The sequence below is a fragment of the Triturus cristatus genome, chromosome 4_1 (assembly GCF_964204655.1).
Source record: "Triturus cristatus chromosome 4_1, aTriCri1.1, whole genome shotgun sequence".
Taxonomy (NCBI): Eukaryota; Metazoa; Chordata; class Amphibia; order Caudata; family Salamandridae; genus Triturus; species Triturus cristatus.
Window position 1 is genome coordinate 38,813,190 of NC_140585.1, and position 24,972 is coordinate 38,838,161.

General features: G+C 48.6%; 1 protein-coding gene across 1 annotated transcript in view; it reads right to left on the reverse strand.

Annotated features, from left to right (window-relative positions):
- The window catches only part of P2RX3 (purinergic receptor P2X 3), a 444,899-nt gene extending 427,658 nt beyond the window's left edge, over positions 1–17,241 (reverse strand). The window contains exon 1 of the mRNA XM_085651436.1: positions 16,046–17,241. Within this exon, the coding sequence (XP_085507562.1) occupies positions 16,046–16,164 (119 nt within the window). The 5' untranslated portion in view covers positions 16,165–17,241. The remainder of the gene's footprint in view (positions 1–16,045) is intronic.
- Between the last annotated feature and the right edge of the window lie 7,731 nt (positions 17,242–24,972).

Sequence of the window (24,972 nt, forward strand, 5' to 3'; positions counted from 1 at the left end):
CAGAGATCTATTGAAGAACACCCAGACCTGAGCTCTCTCACACAATGCCCAGACCAGAGATCTATTGTACAATCTGCAGACTAGAGATCTATCAAACATTAGACAGACTAGAGATCAATCAACAATGCCCACACTAGAGATCTATAGAACAAGTCCCAGACAAGTGATCTATCAAAGAATGCCCAGACCAGAGATCTATCAAAGAATGCCCATACTAGAGATCTATCGAACAATGCCTGGACCAGAGATCTATCAAATAATGCCCAGACTAGAGATCTATCGAACAATGTGCAGACCAGAGATCTATCAAAAAATGCCCGGACCAGAGATCTATCAAACAATGCCCAGACCAGAGATCTATCGAACAATGTGCAGACTAGAGATCTATCAAACAATAACCAGACTAGAGATTTATCAACAATGTCTACACTAGAGATCTATAGAACAAGACCCAGACTAGAGATCTATTGAACAATGCCAAGAACAGAGATCTATAGAACAATGCGCAGACTAGAGATCTATTAAAGAATGTCCAGACTAGAGATCTATCGAACAATGTCCAGACCAGAGCTCTATTGAACAATGTTTGGAGACTAGAGATCTATCGAACAATGCTCAGCCTGCAGAACTATCGAACAGTGCTCAGACCAGAGATCTATCAAACCATTTCCGGATTAGATATCTATCGAACAATGCCCAGGCCAGAGATCCATTGAACAATGTGCAGACTAGAAATCTAGCGAACAATAGCCAGACTAGAGATCTATCAACAATGCCTACACTAGAGATCTATAGAAAAAGGCCCAGACTTAAGATCCATTGAACAATGTTAAGAACAGAGATTTATTGAGCAATGCCCAGACCTGAGATCTATCGACAATGCCCAGACTAGAAAACTATCAAAGAATGTCCAGACTAGAGATCTATCGAACAATGCCCAGACCAGCGATCTATTGAACAATGTTCGGAGACTAGAGGTCTATTGAACAATGCCCAACCCAGAGATCTATAGAACAATGCCTGTACCAGAGATCTGTCAAACAATGCGCAGACAAGAGCTCTATCTTACAATGCTCAGACCAGAGATCTATCAAAGAATGCCCAGACTAGAGATCTGTTGAACAATGCACAGTCCAGAGATCTATCGAACAATGCCCAGACCACAGATCTATCGAACAATGCCCACACTAGAGATCTATCGAACAATGACTGGACAAGAGATCCATTGAAAATTTGCAGACTAGAGATCTATCAACAATGCGCAGACTAGAGATCTATAGAACAAGGCCCAGACTACAGATCTATTGAACAAAGCCCAGACCAGAGATCTATTGAGCAATGCCCAGACCAGAGATCTATCCAACAATGCCCAGACCAGAGATCTATCAAAGAATGTCCAGACTAGAGATCTATTGAACAATGCACAGTCCAGAGATCTAGTGAACAATGCCCAGACCAGAGATCTGTCACACAATGCTCACATCAGAGATCTATCAAAGAATGTCCAGACTAGAGATATATCAAACAATGCCCAGACCAGAGATCTATCAAGGAATGTTCAGACTAGAGATCTATTGAACAACGCCCAGACCAGAGATCTATAGAGCAATGCCCACACTAGAGATCTATCGAACAATAGCCAGACTAGAGATTTATCAACAATACCTAGACTAGAGATCTATAGAACAATTGCTGGACTAGAGATCCTTTGAACAATGTGCAGACTAGAGATCTATTGAACAATAGACAGAGTAGAGATCTATCAACAATGCCCAGACTCGAGATCTATAGAAAAAGACCCAGACTAGAAATCTATTGAATAATGCCCATACCAGAGCTCTATTGAACAATGCCCACACTAGAGATTCATCGAACAATGTGCAGACCAGAGCTCTATTGAACAATGCCCAGACCAGACAAAGAATGCCCAGACTAGAGATCTATCGAACAATGTGCAAACTAGAGATCTATCAAACAATGCCCAGACTAAAGATCTATCAAACAATGCCCCGACTAAAGACCTATCAAACAATGTTCGGACTACACATCTATTGAACAATGTTCAGACTAGACATCTGTCAAACAATGCTCGGACTAGAAATCTATCAAACAATGCCCAGACTAGCGATCTATCGAACAATGCCAGGAACAGAGATCTATCATAGAATGGCCAGACTAGAGATCCATCGAGCAATGCCCGGACCAGAGATCTATCGAATAATGCCCAGACCAGAGATCTATCAAACAATGCCCAGACTAGAGATCTATTGAACAATGCCCGTACCAGCAATCTGCTGAACAATGCCCAGGTTAGAGATCTATCGAACGATGTACAGACTAGAGATCTATTGAACAATGTCCCGACCAGAAATCTATCGAACAATGCTCAGACTAGAGATTCATCAAACAATGCTCAGGCCAGATGCCCAATGAACAATGCCCAGACCAGAGCTCTATCGCACAATGGCCAGATTAGAGATGTATCGAACAATGCCATCTACGGATGATGCAGGGACGATTAGTTCTTGGCTCACCTCTGCAATTGATCTCTGCTTACCGGCGCGTAAATGCAAGCATAACTTCCGGCATCCTCCTGCTCCTTGGTTCAATGAACAATTAAAAATGGAGAGGTCCCGCTGTAAAAGACTAGAGCGTATTTGGAGGTCAAACTATTCTTCGGTTGATAAAGACAACTATAAACTCGCATTACATAACTACCACGCCTTATGTAATACTGCCAGGGCCAATCACGTCAACAACATGATACTGAAAGCTCAGAATCGTCCTAAAGCCCTTTTTAAAGCAGTTAAGGATTTATCTGGTATGTCTTGTGCTCCCAAAGCCCCCTGTCTGGATAGCACTCAATGCAATTCCTTGGCGGACTTCTTCACGAAGAAAATTGACAACATCTATGCGGGTTTTGAAGTTCTACCAGCTGCTTCTTCCTGTTCACCCACACTGAACCTTGACCTTCCACCCCATCAGGATGACCCTGTACGGTCTTCATTTCCTCTATTAGACAAGTGGGAACCCATTTCTATGCCAGCTTTCCAGAAATTGCTGGCAGAGATTAAATCTGGCTCTCCCCTGGATCCTATGCCCCCGCAGATCCTCTGTACCCTCGCCGATGCTTCACTTGACTGTATCTTGACTCTTTTGAATGCTTCTCTTATGGAGGCAACTGTTCCTAATGCCTGGAAGCATGCGATGGTGGTCCCTCTTCTAAAAAAAGCTAACGCGGACCCCAGCAACCCAGCCAATTTCCGCCCCATCTCCTTGCTTCCCTGCCTCTCTAAGGTCTTGGAGAAGCATATTAACCGTTATTTAACTACTCACATTGACTCAGCGAATGTTCTTCATCCCTCCCAGTCTGATTTTCGGGCGGGCTTTTCTACGGAGTCCACCCTCCTAGGAGTCTCCGAAACAATCAGACATCATGTAGACAGAGGGGAGACGGTGGCACTCATCCTTTTGGATCTGAGTGCCGCATTTGACACCGTCTCCCATCCTATCCTTCTTTCTGCTTTGAGGTCTGCTGGGATTGGTGGCCCCGCACTTGCTTGGATTTCTAATTTTCTTTCTGACCGCACTTTTCAAGTTTTCTCCTCCTCTGCGGTGTCCACGGTTCATAACTCCCCTTATGGTGTTCCCCAAGGTTCTATTCTCAGTCCTTTGTTCTTCAACCTTTATGTTAGACCCCTTGCTTTTCTTGCTGAACAGTCGGGACTATCTATCTTTTCATATGCAGACGACACCCAGATTATTTTTTCTCTCTCTTCTAATCAGCACTCTTCTTCCTCTTCTCTTTGCTCTGGGCTTGCCGATATCGCCAATTGGATGCTGACTAACAAACTGAAATTGAACGGCGACAAAACGGAGCTGCTTCTATTCGGTCCGGACTCCGCTCTCTGGGGCCCACAACACTGGCCTCAGCAAATGGGACCACTGCCGGTGCCAACTACAGCAGCACGCAATCTCGGGGTCCTTTTTGATAATCAGCTATCCATGAGGCAACATGTGGTTAAAGTAGCAGCCACCTGTACCACCATCATCAGGTGACTGAGGAAGATCATATGGATGCTTCCCACTGACACCCAGAAGTCAGTGGTCCAGGCCTTGGTGACATCGCGTCTGGACTACGGTAATGTTCTACTTCTGGGTGCCTGCAAGGAGGTCTCCCGTAAGCTTCAAGTGGTCCAGAACATGGCTGCCCGCTTACTCTGCAACTTGCCTAGAACCTCTTCTGTTTCCTCTTCCCTGTGTAACCTGCATTGGCTGCGCATAGAATCTAGGTCTAAATTCAAAGCCTTATGCTTTATGCACCGTATTAAAGCGGGTAAAGCCCCTCACTATCTATCCACTTTAGTCCATCAATACTGTCCCTCTCGCACTCTCAGATCCTCCACTCAATGCAGATTTTCTGTTCCCCGTTGCAAGCGCGCTAGAGTCGGTGGTCGCTCTTTCTCCTACTTGGCAACCCCGCTCTGGAACTCGCTTCCCATTCCCTTGCGGTCTGAAACGTGTTATCTTAAATTCCGCAAAGGAGTAAAGACCTGGCTGTTCTCTTGTTAATTCGGTTTATTGCACTCCAGTTTGACTTCCTACTCCTCATCTTTGTGTCTCTAGCGCCGGGAAACCCATGGGTAGCTGCGCGCTTAATAAAATCATATATAATAATAATAATGCCATACCAGATCTCTATTGAACAATGCCCACAATAGAGATCTATCAAACAATGCCCAGACTAGAGATTAATCGAACAATGTGCAGACCAGAGCTATATTGAACCAGACCAGACAAAGAATGCCCAGACTAGAGATCTATCGAACAATGTGCAAACTAGAGATCTATCAAACAATGTGCAGACTAGGAATCTATCGAACAATGTGCAGACCAGAGCTCTATTGAACAATGCCCTGACCAGAGTTCTATTGAACAATACCCAGACCAGAGCTCTATCGAACAATGCCCAGACCAGAGATCTATCGAACAATGCCCAGAGCAGAGCTCTATCGAACAATGCCCAGAGCAGAGCTCTATCGCACAATACTCAGACCAGAGCTCTATCGAACAATGCCCCGACCAGAGATCTATCAAAGAATGCCCAGACTAGAGATCTATCAAACAATGCTTAGGCCAGAGATCCATTGAACAATGCCCAGACCAGAGCTCTATCGCACAATGGCCAGATTAGAGATGTATCGAACAATGCCCATACCAGATCTCTATTGAACAATGCTCAAACTAGAGCTCTATCAAGCAATGCCCACACTAGAGATTCATCGACCAATGTGCAGACCACAGCTCTATTGAACAATGCCCAGACCAGACAAAGAATGCCCAGACTAGAGATCTATCGAACAATGTGCAAACTAGAGATCTATCAAACAATGCCCAGACTAAAGATCTATCAAACAATGTTCGGACTACACATCTATTGAACAATGTTCAGACTTGACATCTGTCAAACAATTGTCGGACTAGACATCTATTGAACAATGCCTAGACTAGTGATCTATTGAACAATGCCAGGAACAGAGATCTATCATAGAATGCCCAGACTAGAGATCCCTCAAGCAATGCCCGGACCAGAGATCTATCGAAAAATGCCCAGACCATAGATCTATCAAACAATGCCCAGACTAGAGATCTATTGAACAATGCCCGTACCAGAAATCTACTGAACAATACCCAGGCTAGAGATCTATCGAACAATGTGCAGACTAGAGATCTATTGAACAATGTCCCGACTGGAAATCTATCGAACAATTCCCAGACTAGAGATTCATCGAACAATGTGCAGACTAGGGATCTATCGAACAATTTCCAGACCAGAGCTCTATCAAACAATGCCCAGGCCAGAGAACCATTGAACAATGTGCAGACTAGCGATTTATCGAACAATGCCCAGACCAGAGATTTATCGAACAATACCCAGACCAGGGATCTATCAAAAAATGCCCAGTCCAGAGATCTGTTGAAGAATGCCCAGTCCAGAGATCTACTGAACAATGCCCTGACCAGAGCTCTATTGAACAATGCCCAGACCAGAGCTCTATCGAACAATGCCCAGACCAGAGCTCTATCGAACAATGCCTAACCAGAGCTCTATCAAACAATGCCTGACCAGAGATCTATCAAAGAATGCCAAGACTAGAGATCTATCAATCAATGCTCAGGCCAGGGATCCATTGAACAATGCCCAGACCAGAGCTCTATTGCACAATGCCCAGACCAGAGCTCTATCGAACAATGCCCCAACCAGAGATCTATCAAAGAATGCCAAGACTAGAGATTTATCAAGCAATGCTCAGGCCAGGGATCCATTGAACAATGCCCAGACCAGCGCTCTATCGCACAATGGCCAGATTAGAGATGTATCGAACAATGGCCAGATTAGATATGTATCGAACAATGCCCGGACCAGTGCTCTACCGAACAATGCCCAGACCAGAGCTCTATCGAACAATGCCCAGACCAGAGCTCTAACAAACAATGCCCAGGCCAGAGAACCATTGAACAATGTGCAGACTAGATATTTATCAAACAATGCCCAGACCAGACATTTATCGAACAATGCCCAGACCAGGGATCTATCAAAAAACTGCCCAGTCCAGAGATCTGTTGAAGAATGCCCAGTCCAGAGATCTACTGAACAATGCCCTGACCAGAGCTCTATTGAACAATGCCCAGACCAGAGCTCTATCGCACAATGCCCAGACCAGAGCTCTATCGAACAATGCCCCGACCAGAGATCTATCAAAGAATGCCAAGACTAGAGATCTATCAAACAATACTCAGGCCAGGGATCCATTGAACAATGCCCAGACCAGAGCTCTATCGAACAATGCCCAGGCTAGAGAACCATTGAACAATGTGCAGACTAGAGATTTATCGAACAATGCCCAGACCAGAGATTTATCGAACAATGCCCAGACCAGGGATCTATCAAAAAACTGCCCAGTCCAGAGACCTGTTGAAGAATGCCCAGTCCAGAGATCTACTGAACAATGCCCTGACCAGAGCTCTATTGAACAATGCCCAGACCAGAGCTCTATCGAACAATGCCCAGACCAGAGATCTATCGAACAATGCCCAGACCAGAGATCTATCGAACAATGCCCAGAGCAGAGCTCTATCGCACAATACTCAGACCAGAGCTCTATCGAACAAAGCCCAGACCAGAGATCTATCGAACAATGCCCAGAGCAGAGCTCTATCACACAATACTCAGACCAGAGCTCTATCGAACAATGCCCAGACCAGAGCTCTATCGAACAATGCCCAGAGCAGAGCTCTATCGCACAATACTCAGACCAGAGCTCTATCGAACAATGCCCAGACCAGAGCTCTATCGAACAATGCCCAGAGCAGAGCTCTATCGCACAATACTCAGACCAGAGCTCTATCGAACAATGCCCAGACCAGAGCTCTATCGAACAATGCCCAGAGCAGAGCTCTATCGCACAATACTCAGACCAGAGCTCTATCGAACAATGCCAAGACCAGAGCTCTATCGAACAATGCCCAGAGCAGAGCTCTATCGCACAATACTCAGACCAGAGCTCTATTGAACAATGCCCCGACCAGAGATCTACCACTCTCAGTGCCCTCTCTCTGCCTGAACTCACTCTCTAGCTCACTCCCTGTCTCTATATCTACATCTATCACCCTCGGTGCCCTCTCTCTGCCTGAAGTCACTCTCTTTCAATCACTCCCTGTGTCTATATCTACATCAATCACTCTCAGTGCCCTCTATCTGCCTGAACTCTCTCTCACTCCCTGTGTCTTTATCTACATCCATCACTCTTGATGCCCTCTCTCTGCCTGAACGCACTCTCTTTCACTCATTCCCTGTGTCTATATCTACATCTATCACCCTCCGTGCACCCACTCTGCCTGAACTCTCTCTCTCTCTCCCTGTGTCTATATCTACATCTATCACTCTCGCAGCCCTCTCTCTGCCTGAACTCTTTCTTTCTCACTCCCTGTGTCTTTATCTACATCTATCACTCTCAGTGCCCTCTCTCTGCCTGAACTCTCTCTCTCTCTCCCTGTGTCTATATCTACATCCATCACTCTCGCAGCCCTCTCTCTGCCTGAACTCTTTTTTTCTCACTCCCTGTGTCTTTATCTACATCTATCACTCTCAGTGCCCTCTCTCTGCCTGAACTCTCTCTTTCTCACTCCCTGTGTCTTTATCTACATCCATCACTCTTAATGCCCTCTCTCTGCATGAACTCACTCTCTTTCACTCACTTCCTGTGTCTATATCTACATCTATCACCCTCCGTGCACCCTCTGCCTGAACTCTCTCTCTCTCTCTCCCTGTGTCTATATCTACATCCATCACTCTCGCAGCCCTCTCTCTGCCTGAACTCTCTTTCTCACTCCCTGTGTCTTTATCTACATCTATCACTCTCAGTGCCCTCTCTCTGCCTGAACTCTCTTTCTCTCTCTCAAAGTGTCTTTATCTACATCCATCACTCTTGATGCCCTCTCTCTGCCTGAACTCACTTTCACTCACTCCCCGTGTCTATATCTACATCTATCCCTCTCATTGCCCTCACTCTGCATGAACTCACTCTCTTTCACTCACTCCCTGTGTCTATATCTACATCTATCACCCTCCGTGCACCCTCTCTGCCTGAACTCTCTCTCCCTGTGTCTAGATCTACATCCATCACTCTCGGTGCCCTCTCTCTGCCTGAACGCACTCTCTTTCACTCACTCCCCGTGTCTATATCTACATCTATCACTCTCATTGCCCTCACTCTGCATGAACTCACTCTCTTTCACTCACTCCCTGTGTCTATATCTACATCTATCACTCTCATTGCCCTCACTCTGCATGAACTCACTCTTTCACTCACTCCCTGTGTCTATATCTACATCTATCACCCTTCGAGCACCCTCTCTGCCTGAACTCTCTCTCTCTCTCCCTGTGTCTAGATCTACATCCATCACTCTCGGTGCCCTCTCTCTGCCTGAACGCACTCTCTTTCACTCACTCCCCGTGTCTATATCTACATCTATCACTCTCATTGCCCTCACTCTGCATGAACTCACTCTTTCACTCACTCCCTGTGTCTATATCTACATCTATCACCCTCCGTGCACCCTCTCTGCCTGAACTCTCTTTCTCTCTCTCCTGTGTTTATATCTACATCCATCACTCTTGATGTCCTCTCTCTGCCTGAACGCACTCTCTTTCACTCACTCCCCGTGTCTATATCTACATCTATATCTCTCAGGGCCCTCTCTCTGCAAGAACTCACTCTCCTTCACTCACTCCCTGTGTTTTTATCTACATCTATCACTCTCATTGCCCTCACTCTGCATGAACTCACTCTCTTTCACTCACTCCCTGTTTTTTTATCTACATCTATCACCCTCAGTGCCCTCTCTCTGCATGAACTCACTCTCTTTCACTCACTCCCTGTGGGCCCGATTCACAGAACTAACTTAAGACAAAATCCTAAACTTACTACTTTTGGTATTCACAGAAGTTAGGATTTTGTCTTAAGTTTGTCTTAAGACAAACTTAAGACAGACTTAAGACAGACTTAAGACAGACTTAAGACAGGCTTAAGACAGACTTAAGTTAGGATTTTGTCTTAAGTTTGTCTTAAGTCTGTCTTAAGTCTGTTTTAAGTTTGTCCTAAGTCTGTCTTAAGTCTGTCTTAAGTCTGTCTTAAGTTTGTCTTAAGTCTGTCTTAAGTCTGTCTTAAGTCTGTCTTAAGTCTGTCTTAAGTCTGTCTTAAGACAAACTTAAGACAAAATCCTAACTTCTGTGAATACCAAAAGTAGTAAGTTTAGGATTTTGTCTTAAGTTAGTTCTGTGAATCGGCCCCGTAGTGCCTAGAAGCAGTAAAAACCTGTCTTGCTTCTCATTCCAGCATGGCAAAGGTTCAACACGCAGAGCAGGGATAGGGTTGTATGATTGTGCTGTGCAGCACTTTCCATGGTCTTACATACTTTGCAAAACCCTCACACAGCCTGTTTTTAGAAGTTCAAAACTGCCCCAATGTTAAAACATGGACCACATTTTTAGCTGTCTGATTCATTAATGGGGGGCAAGTTTATTCTGGAGCCAATTTGCTGTCCCTGCTGGCCCCCTGTACATGCTACTCAGCAAAACCCCCGCAGTGAACGTGCAAGCCTCGCTGGCTGTGTCCTGGTGTGAGCACGTTGCAACAGGACAGAGGCTGGAGGGTTCACTGAGGCCTTGCACCGTATGTGCACGCGCGCGCACGCACACAGTTCTATATCCATATAACAAGAGGCCTTGCGCCATATGTGAGCGCACGCGCACACCTACGAGGTTCTGTATCCACACCACATGCACACGTACACGCGTGTGTGAGGGCTCGGTACACGCACAAGCGCACCCCCACGCTCAAGCCCTTGGAGCCCTCAGACTACCCCAGAGCAGCGAGGTGAGTATGTGTGTGTGTGTGTGTGCGGTGTGAACTTTAACACACTTACGTACATGCACACAAGCAAAGAATGCCCAGACGAGATCTATCGAACAATGTGCAAACTAGAGATCTATCAAACAATGCCCAGACTAAAGATCTATCAAACAATGTTCGGACTACACATCTATTGAACAATGTTCAGACTTGACATCTGTCAAACAATTCTCGGACACAAGCAAACATGTGCAGTGCTCCCGGCGCAGTCAGTTACATCACCCCAACGAGCTTTAAAAACAATACGTATCAGTCCGAAGCAACATTTATATATAATTCATACATTAGCAGAAGAATGAGTCCTACTTTATCATAAAAATATCGTTTCACTATTCATGTAAATTAATGTTTACATCACAGACTCTATCTCACGGACCAGTAAGACGTCACCAGAATCCAAACCTTCATGCGTCTTTCTTTAAATCCAAGTAAGACAGACCCCAAGGGGTGCCCTCGAGCAGCGCACGCATTAGAGAGAGGACCCGTGCTCCAGCGCCTCGCGACGCCTGATTTTTAGAGCAAAGAGGTGCTTGTCAACGCAGATTAACCCTGAAACCGATCAAATGTTTTACAAAATATCTGCAAATGATGAGACATCGAGTGATCCCGGGCAAATCACGTCACCTGCGCCGCACACTGCGAAGAGACGTATGTAACCGTGAGACGTGAATATGTCCGCTGTGAACGAGTGACGCCTGCGTCGCCGTGCCCTGTGTACGTGGTCCTCTCACGACACACCTCCTGGTGTGTGACACACTCCCCACTGACCTCCTGCCCTCCTGGTGTGTGACACACTCCCCACTGACCTCCTGCCCTCCTGGTGTGTGTCACACTCCCCGCTGCCCTCCTGGTGTGTGTCACACTCGTCACTGCCCTCCTGGTGTGTGTCACACTCCTCACTGCCCCCCCCGTGTGTGTGTGTGTGGCACACTCCCCACTGCCCCCCTCGTGTGTGTGTGTCCCACTCCTCACTGACCCCATGGTGTGTGTCACACTCCTCACTGCCCGCCTGGTGTGTGTGTCACACTCCTCACTGCCCTCCTGGTGTGTGTCACACTCCCCGCTGCCCTCCTGGTGTGTGTCACACTCCCCGCTGCCCTCCTGGTGTGTGTCACACTCCTCACTGCCCTCCTGGTGTGTGACACACTCCCCACTGCCCTCCTGGTGTGTGTCACACTCCCCGCTGCCCCCCGGTGTGTGTCACACTCCCCGCTGCCCTCCTGGTGTGTGTCACACTCCCCACTGCCCTCCTGGTGTGTGTCACACTCCCCGCTGCCCCCCGGTGTGTGTCACACTCCCCGCTGCCCTCCTGGTGTGTGTCACACTCGTCACTGCCCTCCTGGGGTGTGTCACACTCCTCACTGCCCCCCGGTGTGTGTATGTGTGTCACACTCCTCACTGCCCCCCGGTGTGTGTCACACTCCCCGCTGCCCTCCTGGTGTGTGTCACACTCGTCACTGCCCTCCTGGGGTGTGTCACACTCCTCACTGCCCCCCGGTGTGTGTGTGTGTGTCGCACTCCCCACTGCCCTCCTGGTGTGTGTCACACTCCCCACTGCCCTCCTGGTGTGTGTCCCACTCCTCACTGCCCTCCTGGTGTGTGTCCCACTCCTCACTGCCCTCCTGGTGTGGGTCACACTCCTCACTGCCCTCCAGGTGTGTGTCACACTCCTCAGTGCCCTCCTCGTGTGTGTCCCACTCCTCACTGCCCTCCTGGTGTGTGTCACACTCCTCACTGCCCTCCTGGTGTGTGTCACACTCCTCACTGCCCTCCTGGTGTGTGTCACACTCCTCACTGCCCTCCTGGTGTGTGTCACACTCCTCACTGCCCTCCTGGTGTGTTTGTCTCACTCCTCACTGCCCTCCTGGTGTGTGTCACACTCCCCACTGCCCTCCTGGTGTGTGCGTCACACTCCTCACTGCCCTCCTCGTGTGTGTCCCACTCCTCACTGCCCTCCAGGTGTGTGTCACACTCCTCACTGTCCTCCTGGTGTGTGTCACACTCCTCACTGTCCTCCTGGTGTGGGTCACACTCCTCACTGTCCTCCTGGTGTGTGTCACACTCCTCAGTGCCCTCCTCGTGTGTGTCCCACTCCTCACTGCCCTCCTGGTGTGTGTGTCACACTCCTCACTGCCCTCCTGGTGTGTGTCACACTCCTCACTGCCCTCCTGGTGTGTGTCACACTCCTCTCTGCCCTCCTGGTGTGTGTCCCACTCCTCACTGCCCTCCTCGTGTGTGTGTCACACTCCTCACTGCCCTCCAGGTGTGTGTCACACTCCTCACTGCCCTCCTGGTGTGTGTCACACTCCTCACTGTCCTCCTGGAGTGTGTGTCACACTCCTCACTGCCCTCCTGGTGTGTGTCACACTCCTCACTGCCCTCCTGGTGTGTGCCACACTCCTCACTGCCCTCCTGGTGTGTGTCACACTCCTCACTGCCCTCCAGGTGTGTGTCACACTCCTCACTGCCCTCCTGGGGTGTGTCACACTCCTCACTGTCCTCCTGGAGTGTGCGTCACACTCCTCACTGCCCTCCTGGTGTGTGTCACACTCCTCACTGCCCTCCTGGTGTGTGTCCCACTCCTCACTGTCCTCCTGGTGTGTGTCACACTCCTCACTGCCCTCCTGGTGTGTGTGTCACACTCCTCACTGCCCTCCTGGTGTGTGTCACACTCCTCACTGCCCTCCTGGTGTGTGTCACACTCCTCACTGCCCTCCTGGTGTGCGTCACACTCCTCACTGCCCTCCTGGTGTGTGTCACACTCCTCACTGCCCTCCTGGTGTGTTTGTCTCACTCCTCACTGCCCTCCTGGTGTGTGTCACACTCCCCACTGCCCTCCTGGTGTGTGCGTCACACTCCTCACTGCCCTCCTCGTGTGTGTCCCACTCCTCACTGCCCTCCAGGTGTGTGTCACACTCCTCACTGTCCTCCTGGTGTGTGTCACACTCCTCACTGTCCTCCTGGTGTGGGTCACACTCCTCACTGTCCTCCTGGTGTGTGTCACACTCCTCAGTGCCCTCCTCGTGTGTGTCCCACTCCTCACTGCCCTCCTGGTGTGTGTGTCACACTCCTCACTGCCCTCCTGGTGTGTGTCACACTCCTCACTGCCCTCCTGGTGTGTGTCACACTCCTCTCTGCCCTCCTGGTGTGTGTCCCACTCCTCACTGCCCTCCTCGTGTGTGTGTCACACTCCTCACTGCCCTCCAGGTGTGTGTCACACTCCTCACTGCCCTCCTGGTGTGTGTCACACTCCTCACTGTCCTCCTGGAGTGTGCGTCACACTCCTCACTGCCCTCCTGGTGTGTGTCACACTCCTCACTGCCCTCCTGGTGTGTGCCACACTCCTCACTGCCCTCCTGGTGTGTGTCACACTCCTCACTGCCCTCCAGGTGTGTGTCACACTCCTCACTGCCCTCCTGGGGTGTGTCACACTCCTCACTGTCCTCCTGGAGTGTGCGTCACACTCCTCACTGCCCTCCTGGTGTGTGTCACACTCCTCACTGCCCTCCTGGTGTGTGTCCCACTCCTCACTGCCCTCCTGGTGTGTTTGTCTCACTCCTCACTGTCCTCCTGGTGTGTGTCACACTCCTCACTGTCCTCCTGGTGTGTGTCCCACTCCTCACTGTCCTCCTGGTGTGTGTCCCACTCCTCACTGTCCTCCTGGTGTGTGTCCCACTCCTCAGTGCCCTCCTGGTGTGTGTCACACTCCTCACTGTCCTCCTGGTGTGTGTCACACTCCTCACTGCCCTCCTGGTGTGTGTGTCCCCACTCCTCACTGTCCTCCTGGTGTGTGTCACACTCCTCACTGTCCTCCTGGTGTGTGTCCCACTCCTCACTGTCCTCCTGGTGTGTGTCACACTCCTCACTGCCCTCCTGGTGTGTGTCACACTCCTCTCTGCCCTCCTGGTGTGTGTCCCACTCCTCACTGCCCTCCTCGTGTGTGTGTCACACTCCTCACTGCCCTCCAGGTGTGTGTCACACTCCTCACTGCCCTCCTGGTGTGTGTCACACTCCTCACTGTCCTCCTGGAGTGTGCGTCACACTCCTCACTGCCCTCCTGGTGTGTGTCACACTCCTCACTGCCCTCCTGGTGTGTGCCACACTCCTCACTGCCCTCCTGGTGTGTGCCACACTCCTCACTGCCCTCCAGGTGTGTGTCACACTCCTCACTGCCCTCCTGGGGTGTGTCACACTCCTCACTGCCCTCCTGGGGTGTGTCACACTCCTCACTGCCCTCCTGGAGTGTGCGTCACACTCCTCACTGCCCTCCTGGTGTGTGTCACACTCCTCACTGCCCTCCTGGTGTGTGTCCCACTCCTCACTGTCCTCCTGGTGTGTGTCCCACTCCTCACTGTCCTCCTGGTGTGTGTCCCACTCCTCACTGTCCTCCTGGTGTGTGTCCCACTCCTCACTGTCCTCCTGGTGTTTGTCCCACTCCTCAGTGCCCTCCTGGTGTGTGTCACACTCCTCACTGTCCTCCTGGTGTGTGTCACACTCCTCACTGCCCTCCTGGTGTGTGTCCCACTCCTCACTGTCCTCCTGGTGTGTGTCACACTCCTCACTGTCCTCCTGGTGTGTGTCCCACTCCTCACTGTCCTCCTTGTGTGTGTCCCACTCCTCAGTGCCCTCCTGGTGTGTGTCACACTCCTCACTGTCCTCCTGGTGTGTGTCCCACTCCTCAGTGCCCTCCTGGTGTGTGTCACACTCCTCACTGCCCTCCTGGTGTGTGTCACACTCCTCACTGTCCTCCTGGTGTGTGTCACATTCCTCAGTGCCCTCCTGGTGTGTGTCACACTCCTCACTGTCCTCCTGGTGTGTGTCCCACTCCTCACTGCCCCCCTTGTGTGTGTGTCACACTCCTCACTGCCCTCCTGGTGTGTGTCTCACTCCTCACTGCCCCCTGGAGTGTGTCCCCACTCCTCACTGCCCTCCTGGTGTGTGTGTCCCCACTCCTCACTGCCCTCCTGGTGTGTGTCACACTCCTCACTGCCCCCCTGGAGTGTGTCCCCACTCCTCACTGCCCCCCTGGAGTGTGTCCCCACTCCTCACTGCCCTCCTGGTGTGTGTGTCCCCACTCCTCAGTGCCCTCCTTGTGTGTGTCACACTCCTCACTGCCCCCCTGGAGTGTGTCCCCACTCCTCAGTGCCCTCCTGGTGTGTGTCACACTCCTCACTGTCCTCCTGGTGTGTGTCCCACTCCTCACTGCCCTCCTCGTGTGTGTCACACTCCTCACTGCCCCCTGGAGTGTGTCCCCCACTCCTCACTGCCCTCCTGGTGTGTGTCACACTCCTCACTGCCCTCCTGGTGTGTGTCACACTGCTCACTGACCCCTGATGTGTGCGTCACACTCCTCACTGCCCCGCACACTGCCCCCGCACACTGCCCTGTGCGCATCCCCTCACGCGAGGACGAGTTTATGACCCTAACAATGTTCTGTTTTCCTCTCACCTGCTGCGACGGACCCAACAGTGCTAATAATCACAACAGTAGCGGCAATGGTACAAGCACACATCAGTATCTGCACACACAAGGACAGACCACACATCCAACAACGGACAGATAGCGCCTACCCGACGAAGTAGGCAATGATGAGGAGCTGCACGGCCCTGTTGATGACGCCGATGGTCCAGCTTTTCACCACCACAGACTTGGTGGTCTCGTAGGTGAAGAAGTCCGCGATGCAGGTCATGGTGAGGGGTGTCCGGGGGGGTCCGGGGGCGCAGGCAGTCTGGGGTCTCTGTACCTCACCGAGGCTGGCAGGAGGAGTAGCCAGACCGGAGTCCTTCTACTTCACTGAGGGGGGTCTCGGGGGAGCAGGCAGCCTGGGGTCCTTGTATCTCGCTGAGGTGGTGTCCTGGAGAACAGACAGACTGGCCTGAGGTCTTTCTACCTCCCAAAGTTGTGTCTGGACATGGGAGGTAGACGGAGGTCCTTGTACCCCACCAAGCCGGTGTCCCGCAGAACAGGCACCCTGGGGTGTTTGTACCTCACTGAGGTGTGTCGGGAGATAGGAGGCACCCTGGGGTGTTTGTACCTCACTCAGATGCGTCCGGGTTGAAAATGCAGCCTGAGTTTTCTACCTCACGGAGGTATGGTCAGGGCCGAGTGGTTAAGTGCTTCTGTGGTACAGCGAGGAGATGTCCCTGGCGAGGCAGGGGGTGTCCGGGAGAGGAGGCAGATGGAGCTGAGTCCCGGGTGAGGAGGCAGAGGGTGTCCGGGAGAGGAGGCGGGTGCACCTCTCGCCCTCGCCGAAGATGAGTCCCGGGTGAGGAGGCAGAGGGTGTCGGAGGTGAGGAGGCAGGTGCAGCTCTCTCCCTCACTGAAGATGAGTCCGGGGTGAGGAGACAGAGGGTGTCCGGGAGAGGAGGCAGGTGCACCTCTCGCCCTCGCCGAAGATGAGTCCGGGTGAGGAGTCAGGAGATGTCCCCGGTGAGGAGGCGGGAGGTCTCCTGGGAGAGGAGGCAGCGGATTGGAATCAGTGTCTCAGCGAGGTGTCCGGGGTGAGAGCGCTCCTCTCACTCACTGTCTGTTTTTCTGCCCACGCACAGTGTCTGCCCCTGCGCTCTCGCTACCTCACCCGTCTCTGTCACTCTCCCCTTATTGGTCTTTGGTCTGTTATGTTAACTCTCCATATATATTTAAGGATGTCTCTGTGCACGTGTTCCCTGCTGTTTCCTGTGCCTCGTGCTCTCTGTCTCTCCTCGGTGCCTTCTGCCCTCTCTCTCTGTCTCTGACTCCCCTCAGCCCCTCGTCCTCTGCTTCTGGTGGAGTCCGCGCTCAGCCCCCACTCCTCTTTACTCCCTCTCTCCGGGATGCGCTCACTCAGCTCTCCTCCCCTTTCCTCACACTCACCAGGGCTCCTCCGCTTCTTCGCCTGACTCTTCTGCCCCCCCACCCCGCCCCCCTCATCTCGGTCTCTAGGCGCTTTCTAGTCATTATTTCCAGAGGGATTGTCGCCTCTCACAGCTCTCTGGGGGCGAGTCTGGACCTTATCAAGATAAACGAATTCAAAAGGAAAGTAAAGAATATTTTGCTTGGTAATGATGGACCCACATGAAACGCTACCATCAGCAAACAGATAGATCCGCTTCCTGCTTCTTTCCACACAGTAAATCAGCAATGATGGAGATCTGGTCACTGGTCAGATGTTTTTCTTTTTTTAAATTTGTGCTGATAGGAATTTGCTTTCCCTTGCCTAGTCTCTTAATAACTGGCCTGCACGCATGATTCCCCACAGGCAGTTTTCTGAAAGGGAGTGATGGCTGGAAATCTTTTTGGAAAAGAGCTAGTTAGTAAAAAGAAGCAAACATTGGCAAAGCCAATAGGTCTCACCTTTGGGACCTGATAAGTGTTTAGCCACGCAACAGATGAAGTTGTTGCACTAAGGATATTGTGCTGGATAACTAAACACTTATAAGGTCCCAAAGGCAAGACCTATTGGCTATGCCAATGCTTGTTTTGAAGTTGCCTCTTAGACATATGTTGGTGGGAAGAAGTAAAGCATGAGATATTTGCGTCCAGGCGCTATATTAGAGGTATGTCAAATCCCTCCCCTTACCTTCACAATCTCTGATGGGGGGACAGGATCTTGGGCCCTCTGCCTGTTTTCCTGTGAATACCCAGATTCGTGCCCCGCCTGTCCGCACCCTACTACAGACGCCTCATTTTTATAGGTCGGCATAATATCATATGACCTGGCTGTGTAGACAAATGAGAAAAAACAAGGACCCCCTGAACAATGGATAGTTCAATTCCTAGGACAGGGACTTTAATAGTAATGACAAAAACTCCTAGGCAATGTCAATAAAGTAAACAAATTACACAATTTCTATGACAATAAGAAAACCAAGGAAGACGGAAAAAATATGTTCAAATTTGTTACTATTTTAATAATTTCTTCTCATATTATTTAAACAAATTATATTTATACAAAACATCTAAAAAATGAAACAATATTTAACACATTACATTTAATCAATATGTATAAATAAAAAGTTAAAAAGTGGCAATATCTTTATTAACTCGACGCGCGTTTCGGCGTATACAACGCCTTCTTCAGGAAAGCCACACAATAACCTAAAAAAGAAAAAACATACTCAGATTTCATCAGTGGTTGTCCATATCTTGTTATGTATTCTCATGAAAAACATCTATTTAAACAATACATATCTTTTTTTTTTTAATATCTTAAAAAGCACAATATGTATCAATAGCAACAACCTATATACATAATCTGACGGTCTTCCTATGTATCACACATTACGATTTTATATTTATTTACGGTGCTATATCTGAGTGCTCAAAAATGAAGTTTAATGAAAGAGGTCTATTAAATAGTAAAGGCCTGTAACATTATATAATCCAGAAAAAATAAGATAGAAAATAAGTAGCCAATCACTCACAGATCCCGTTTCAAGGTGAAGAGTTCCTAGTGATGAAAACTTGCAACTCCATAGTTGGTGGATGTCTTTAATTCTAATAAATGGCTGAAAAGAATGTATGTATCACCATTATTATAGACCTGCATGATAGGGTCTAATCATCATTAATGTACATGGTAGCTGCTGTTTGTATAAGCTATCTATATGATTTCATTTTGGGAAAGAGATCTGACGAGATTTATGCTCGTAAGATGTGCAATTAAAACTAGTAAATCAATGTTAATAATTCAATAAGATCACAAAGAAATCAGAACTGTGCTCTATTCAGTAACAGTGTGAGCAATCATCATGCTCCAAACTTCGGACTGATATTAGCGGACCGGAAAACTGAGATTGGTTATGAAAATCAAAATATCTAGCATTAATCTATCACAATTGGTGTTAATTCACCAATATTATGCATGTTCATTAAGAACAGATAAACCACAATGACGAAAGGGATTACCTGATTAAAATGCAATGCACCGGATGTGCATGGCGTCACCGGCAGCCATCCCTAGCCTGGTCCTACTTGAAGCCTCCTTTTATCAGGTATTTACTAGTTTGTAGCTATAGGGACTTTAATTTACTCTGAAGCTGTAGTTTTACACGCTCATAGATATATATTATTACATTCCTTCTTAGATAAGTCCTTTACTGCGTATGCTTATGGAGCTACATATTTGGAACACTATCACATATCCAGTGCTTGTTCCAATTTCTTCGTTGAATTTCTTCTATTGCAAGGTAATTACGGGGTTCATTGTTACTCCAATTTATAATGTGTCGTTTTTTTCCTTTATAAGGTTTCGATTTTGACAATAGATTGTGTATTGTTTTTTCAGAGGCTTTCCAGAATGTCATTTCACTGATTTTAACATTAAGTAGGATCAGACCGCTTTTCCAATATACCTATACGAAGCTTGTTTGACAACCAGGTATTGACCTTTAAAATTCACTTTAGATCAAAAGATGATAGAAACCTACAGTTATTTAATGTTAAGGATATTTTTATCTTTTTGTAATCTAATTACTATTAAAAATAGTCGTTTTTTACTCTTCTCTTTCGTAGACATCAGACCTTTTCGTGAAACTGTTGATTTTAAAATTAATAAGACATCGTTGCACATCCGGTGCATTGCATTTTAATCAGGTAATCCCTTTCGTCATTGTGGTTTATCTGTTCTTAATGAACATGCATAACATTGGTGAATTAACACCAATTGTGATAGATTAATGCTAGATATTTTGATTTTCATAACCAATCTCAGTTTTCCGGTCCGCTAATATCAGTCCGAAGTTTGGAGCATGATGATTGCTCACACTGTTACTGAATAGAGCACAGTTCTTATTTCTTTGTGATCTTATTGAATTATTAACATTGATTTACTAGTTTTAAATACTCATTTTACGAGCATAAATCTCGTCAGATTTCTTTCCCAAAATGAAATCATATAGATAGCTTTTACAAACAGCAGCTACCATGTACATTAATGATGATTAGACCCTATCATGCAGGTCTATAATAATGGTGATACATACATTCTTTTCAGCCATTTATTAGAATTAAAGACATCCACCAACTATGGATTTGCAAGTTTTCATCACTAGGAACTCTTCACCTTGAAACGGGATCTGTGAGTGATTGGCTACTTATTTTCTATCTTATTTTTTCTGGATTATATAATGTTACAGGCCTTTACTATTTAATAGACCTCTTTCATTAAACTTCATTTTTGAGCACTCAGATATAGCACCGTAAATAAATATAAAATCGTAATGTGTGATACATAGGAAGACCGTCAGATTATGTATATAGATTGTTGCTATTGATACATATTGTGCTTTTTATGATAATTTAAAAACAGATATGTATTGTTTAAATAGATGTTTTTCATGAAAATACATAACAAGATATGGACAACCACTGATGAAATCTGAGTATGTTTTTTCTTTTTTAGATAATTGTGTGGCTTTCCTGAAGAAGGCGTTGTATACGCCGAAACGCGCGTCGAGTTAATAAAGATATTGCCACTTTTTAACTTTTTATTTATACATATTGATTAAATGTAATGTGTTAAATATTGTTTCATTTTTTAGATGTTTTGTATAAATATAATTTGTTTAAATAATATGAGAAGAAATTATTAAAATAGTAACAAATTTGAACATATTTTTTTCGTCTTCCTTGGTCTTCTTATTGTCATAGAGATTGTGTAATTTGTTTACGTTACTGGCTGTGTAGACTGCACTCTCTCACAATTTTACACTTTTGCACTAATACATTTGCACTGACTGACCAATACAAGTGTTTCTTCGCTGGTCAGAGCGTGTGGATGTCGGTGTAAAATAACTCTGGTGCTATCCGTGCAAGTCGTCGTGTCTGTTATGAATATTCTTTTCTACTCTGGGTATTCCCCTGCTCGTGCCAGCCAATCAATTAAAGCAAATAATTTGTAGGATTAGTAAAATAGGTTTAATTAGCAATTTACATTGGGCCCGATTCACAAACGTAATCTGAGACAAAATCCGAACTTTGCGACTTTCGGTATTCACAAAGGGCATTTAGGAGTAGTAAAGTTAGGATGTTGTCTCAGTTAAACTTAAGTTTAACTGAGACAAAATCCTCACTTTACTACTCCTAAATGCCTTTTGTGAATACCAAAGGTTGTAAAGTTCGGATTTTGTCTCAGATTGCGTTTGTGAATCGGGCTCACCGTGTTTTGGAACGCAAAGAGCAAGCTTACGTCAATATATCTGCAGTATTTAGTTAGAGCACTGACCGCTTTGTTTCACTTTAGCCGGTTAGTGATTTCTAAGAGTTCCTAGAAGGTTGACTGCTATGTGTTTCCTATACTGTTATTATTTCTAAAAGAAAGCAGACTTGTAGAATGAAAATATTTGAAAGGGCATCAGGCTACTTTCTGTTAATTGTTTTTGCTGAGACTTTCTAACAACAATAAGATTATGTTTAGAAATGTAGTGCACAGAATTATCATTGTAGCTGGCCTAGTGATGTGACCTCAGCAGACCTTGTGACTCCATTGGACATAAAATCTATTGTTCAAACAGGTATGCAGGTGTGTACCATCTCTGAAGCTCGAAATCAGGTTTATTTTCTGCTGTGGTAGAATGTGAGCAGGTCCCCTGACCTCGGCCAGGATCCTGATCTCCCTGGCACGCAGCTCCCCCTGAAGTGCCTCTACCTCCCACTCCGCATTGACCCCGGTTCGATGCCGGCGCCGCTCTGCCTTGCATCTCTGCCTGCCTGCCTCTCCACTGTTTTTCTTTTATTTCTTTTTTCCTGGTTCCCCTCCGCTGCTTTCTTTTTCATTTCTTCCTTTTTCCTTGCTTCTGCCATACCCTTGTGCCTGTGCCCTTGTCTGGTGCCCCCCTGGCCGTTTTCTCCACCCCTCTTTTCCCGCTCTTTTTCTCCTCCCAGCTGCATTTCCCTCCCTCCTCCCCTATTTAATGGCGGCCACTGCGCGCCCAGGCAAGCAAGTTCCCTGACCTCGGCCAGGATACTGCTCTCCCAGGCACGCAGCTCCACCTGAAGTGCCTCTACCTCCTGCTCCGTGCCGACCCCGGTTCGAGGCCGGCACCCACTCTGCCTCGCATCTCTGCCTGCCTGCCCTTGGTTCCCCACCGCTGTTTTTCTTTTTCTTTTTCTTTCCTGGTTCCCCTCCGCTGTTTTCTCTTTCCTTTCTTCTCTTTTCCTTGGTTATGCCCTACAATTGAGCCTGTACCCTTGTCTGGTGCCCTCCTGCCCATTTTCTCTGCCTGTCTTTTCCCGTTTTTTTTTCCCCACAGCCCCTCACTCCGCCTCCCAGCTGCGTCTCACTCCTTCCTCCCCTATTTAATAACGCAGCGGAGGCGCACAGCAAGTGCGCTGCTGGTGCGCCGAAGGTGCGCCAAGGGCAAGCCCATCTTCGCCCGTCCCCATCCCGATCGCGACCAGCACCAGGACCCCTGGCCCTCCGGCCCACCAGCACTACAGCTCCTCTGCTCTCCACGAGCTCAGCACCGGCAAGAACTTCTCACCTCTCAACACACACAGACCTTTCACCTGCCGTCACTGCCTCAATTCTTTAATCTTCGCCGAGACCCATGACCCTCCACCTCCCTCCATCAAAAACTCCATTGTACCCCAAACCCTGAGAGGTATTCTCTTCAACGTCTGCTCCCTCCACAAACACGCCACGGAAATCTGGGACCTCCTCGATAGCACCGCCCCGGACATCGCCTTCCTCACCGAAACCTGGACGAACGCCACCTCCAGTCCAGACATCGCAATCGCCATCCCTGAAGGATACAAGTTCACACAGAAGGATCGCCCCAACTGCCTGGAGGAATCATCGCCATCGCTCACAAGACCAATCTCCGGCTGACCACCTATTCCGATTGACCCACAGATCTGATGGAACGCCTCCATTTCAAGATCCAAACCAACCAGTCCTCCACCCTCCGAGGCACCCTCATCTCCAGACCCCCATACCCCGCGTTCTTTTCTCCGACTTCATCACCGACATCATCACACCACATGCCATCACCTTCACCGATTTCACGCTACTAGGAGACCTCAACTTCCACCTCGACAACTGCCCTCAGCAGGTCTGCTCCCACCACCACACACAATGACCCTACCACCGCAGCCCGCACTCTACACAACTGGATCACCGAATGCGCCAACACCATTGCCCCCCACAAGAAAACCTCCAAGCCCCAAGCCAAGAAAGCCAGCTGGTTCACCTCCAAACTCTGAGACTCCAGATGCACCTGTAGACGACTCAAAAAACTGTGGAGGAACTCTAAAACCCCGACGGACCTCGTCAACTTCAAAACTGCTACCGTGGCCCACCACAAGCTCATCAGACTCTCCAGGAAGGAAGCACTTCAGGACAGAATCTCCACCAATGCTCACAACAGCAAGGAACTCTTCGTCATCATCAAAGAGTTCGCCCAACCCAACAGCGAGTCCACAGACATCACGCCGTCCAAGGACCTCTGCGACAGACTCAGTGCTTTCTTCCATCACAAGATCAAGACCATCTATGACAACTTCAACAAACCCTACGAGGAACCCCTCCCACGGCTCCCAGCAGCACGCAACTGACACTTAACAGCTGGACCGCCCTCAGCATCAAAGACGCTCTGAAGATAATGAAGACCACCCACTACGGGCCCCCACGAACCCCTGACTCCACCACATCTACCACAAAGTCGCAGACATTATCACCCCCAAACTTCAACGTATCATCAACCGCTCCTTTGAGACCGCCTCCTCCCCGACGACTGGAAACATGCAGAGTTCAACCCTCTCCTAAAAAAACCTTCAGCGGACCCCACCGACCTCAAGGATTTCCGACCGATCTCCCTACTCCCTTATCCGGCCAAAGTCATGGAAAAAGCCGTCAACAGCCAACTCGCTGCCTTCATCGAAGTGAACAACATCCTCGACCCCTCCCAAGCAGGCTTCAGGAAGAACCACAGCACCGAAACCACACACCTCGTAGCAACAGACGACATCCGCGCCCTCCTTGACAGAGGAGAGACTGTGGCCCTCATCCTCCTTGACCTCTCAGAGTCCTTCGACACTGTCTCTCACCCCACCCTAGCCTGCAGACTCCACAATGCGGGAATCCGTTACAAGGCCCTCAACTGGATCCTTTCCTTCATCTAATGCAGAACGCAACAAGTCAGACTCCCTCTATTCCTCTCAGAAACAACTCCAACTATCCGCGGAGTCCCACAAGGATTCTCCATCAGCTCAAGCCTGTTCAACATCTACATGGCCCCGCTCGCAGCCATCGTCAGGTCACACAGACTCAACATCACATCATACGCAGACGACACCCAACTCATCCCCTCCCTATCCAACGAACCCAACATCACCAAACGCAACTTTAAAGACGGAATGGAAGCTGTCGCCAGATGGATGAAGAGCAGTTGCCTTCAACTTAACATGGACAAAACAGAGATACTCATCATGGGCCCACCCCGATGCCTGGACGACACCTTGTGGCCCCCACCCTCGGGGACCCCCACGGTCCACACATGCAACCTCAGGATCACCCTGG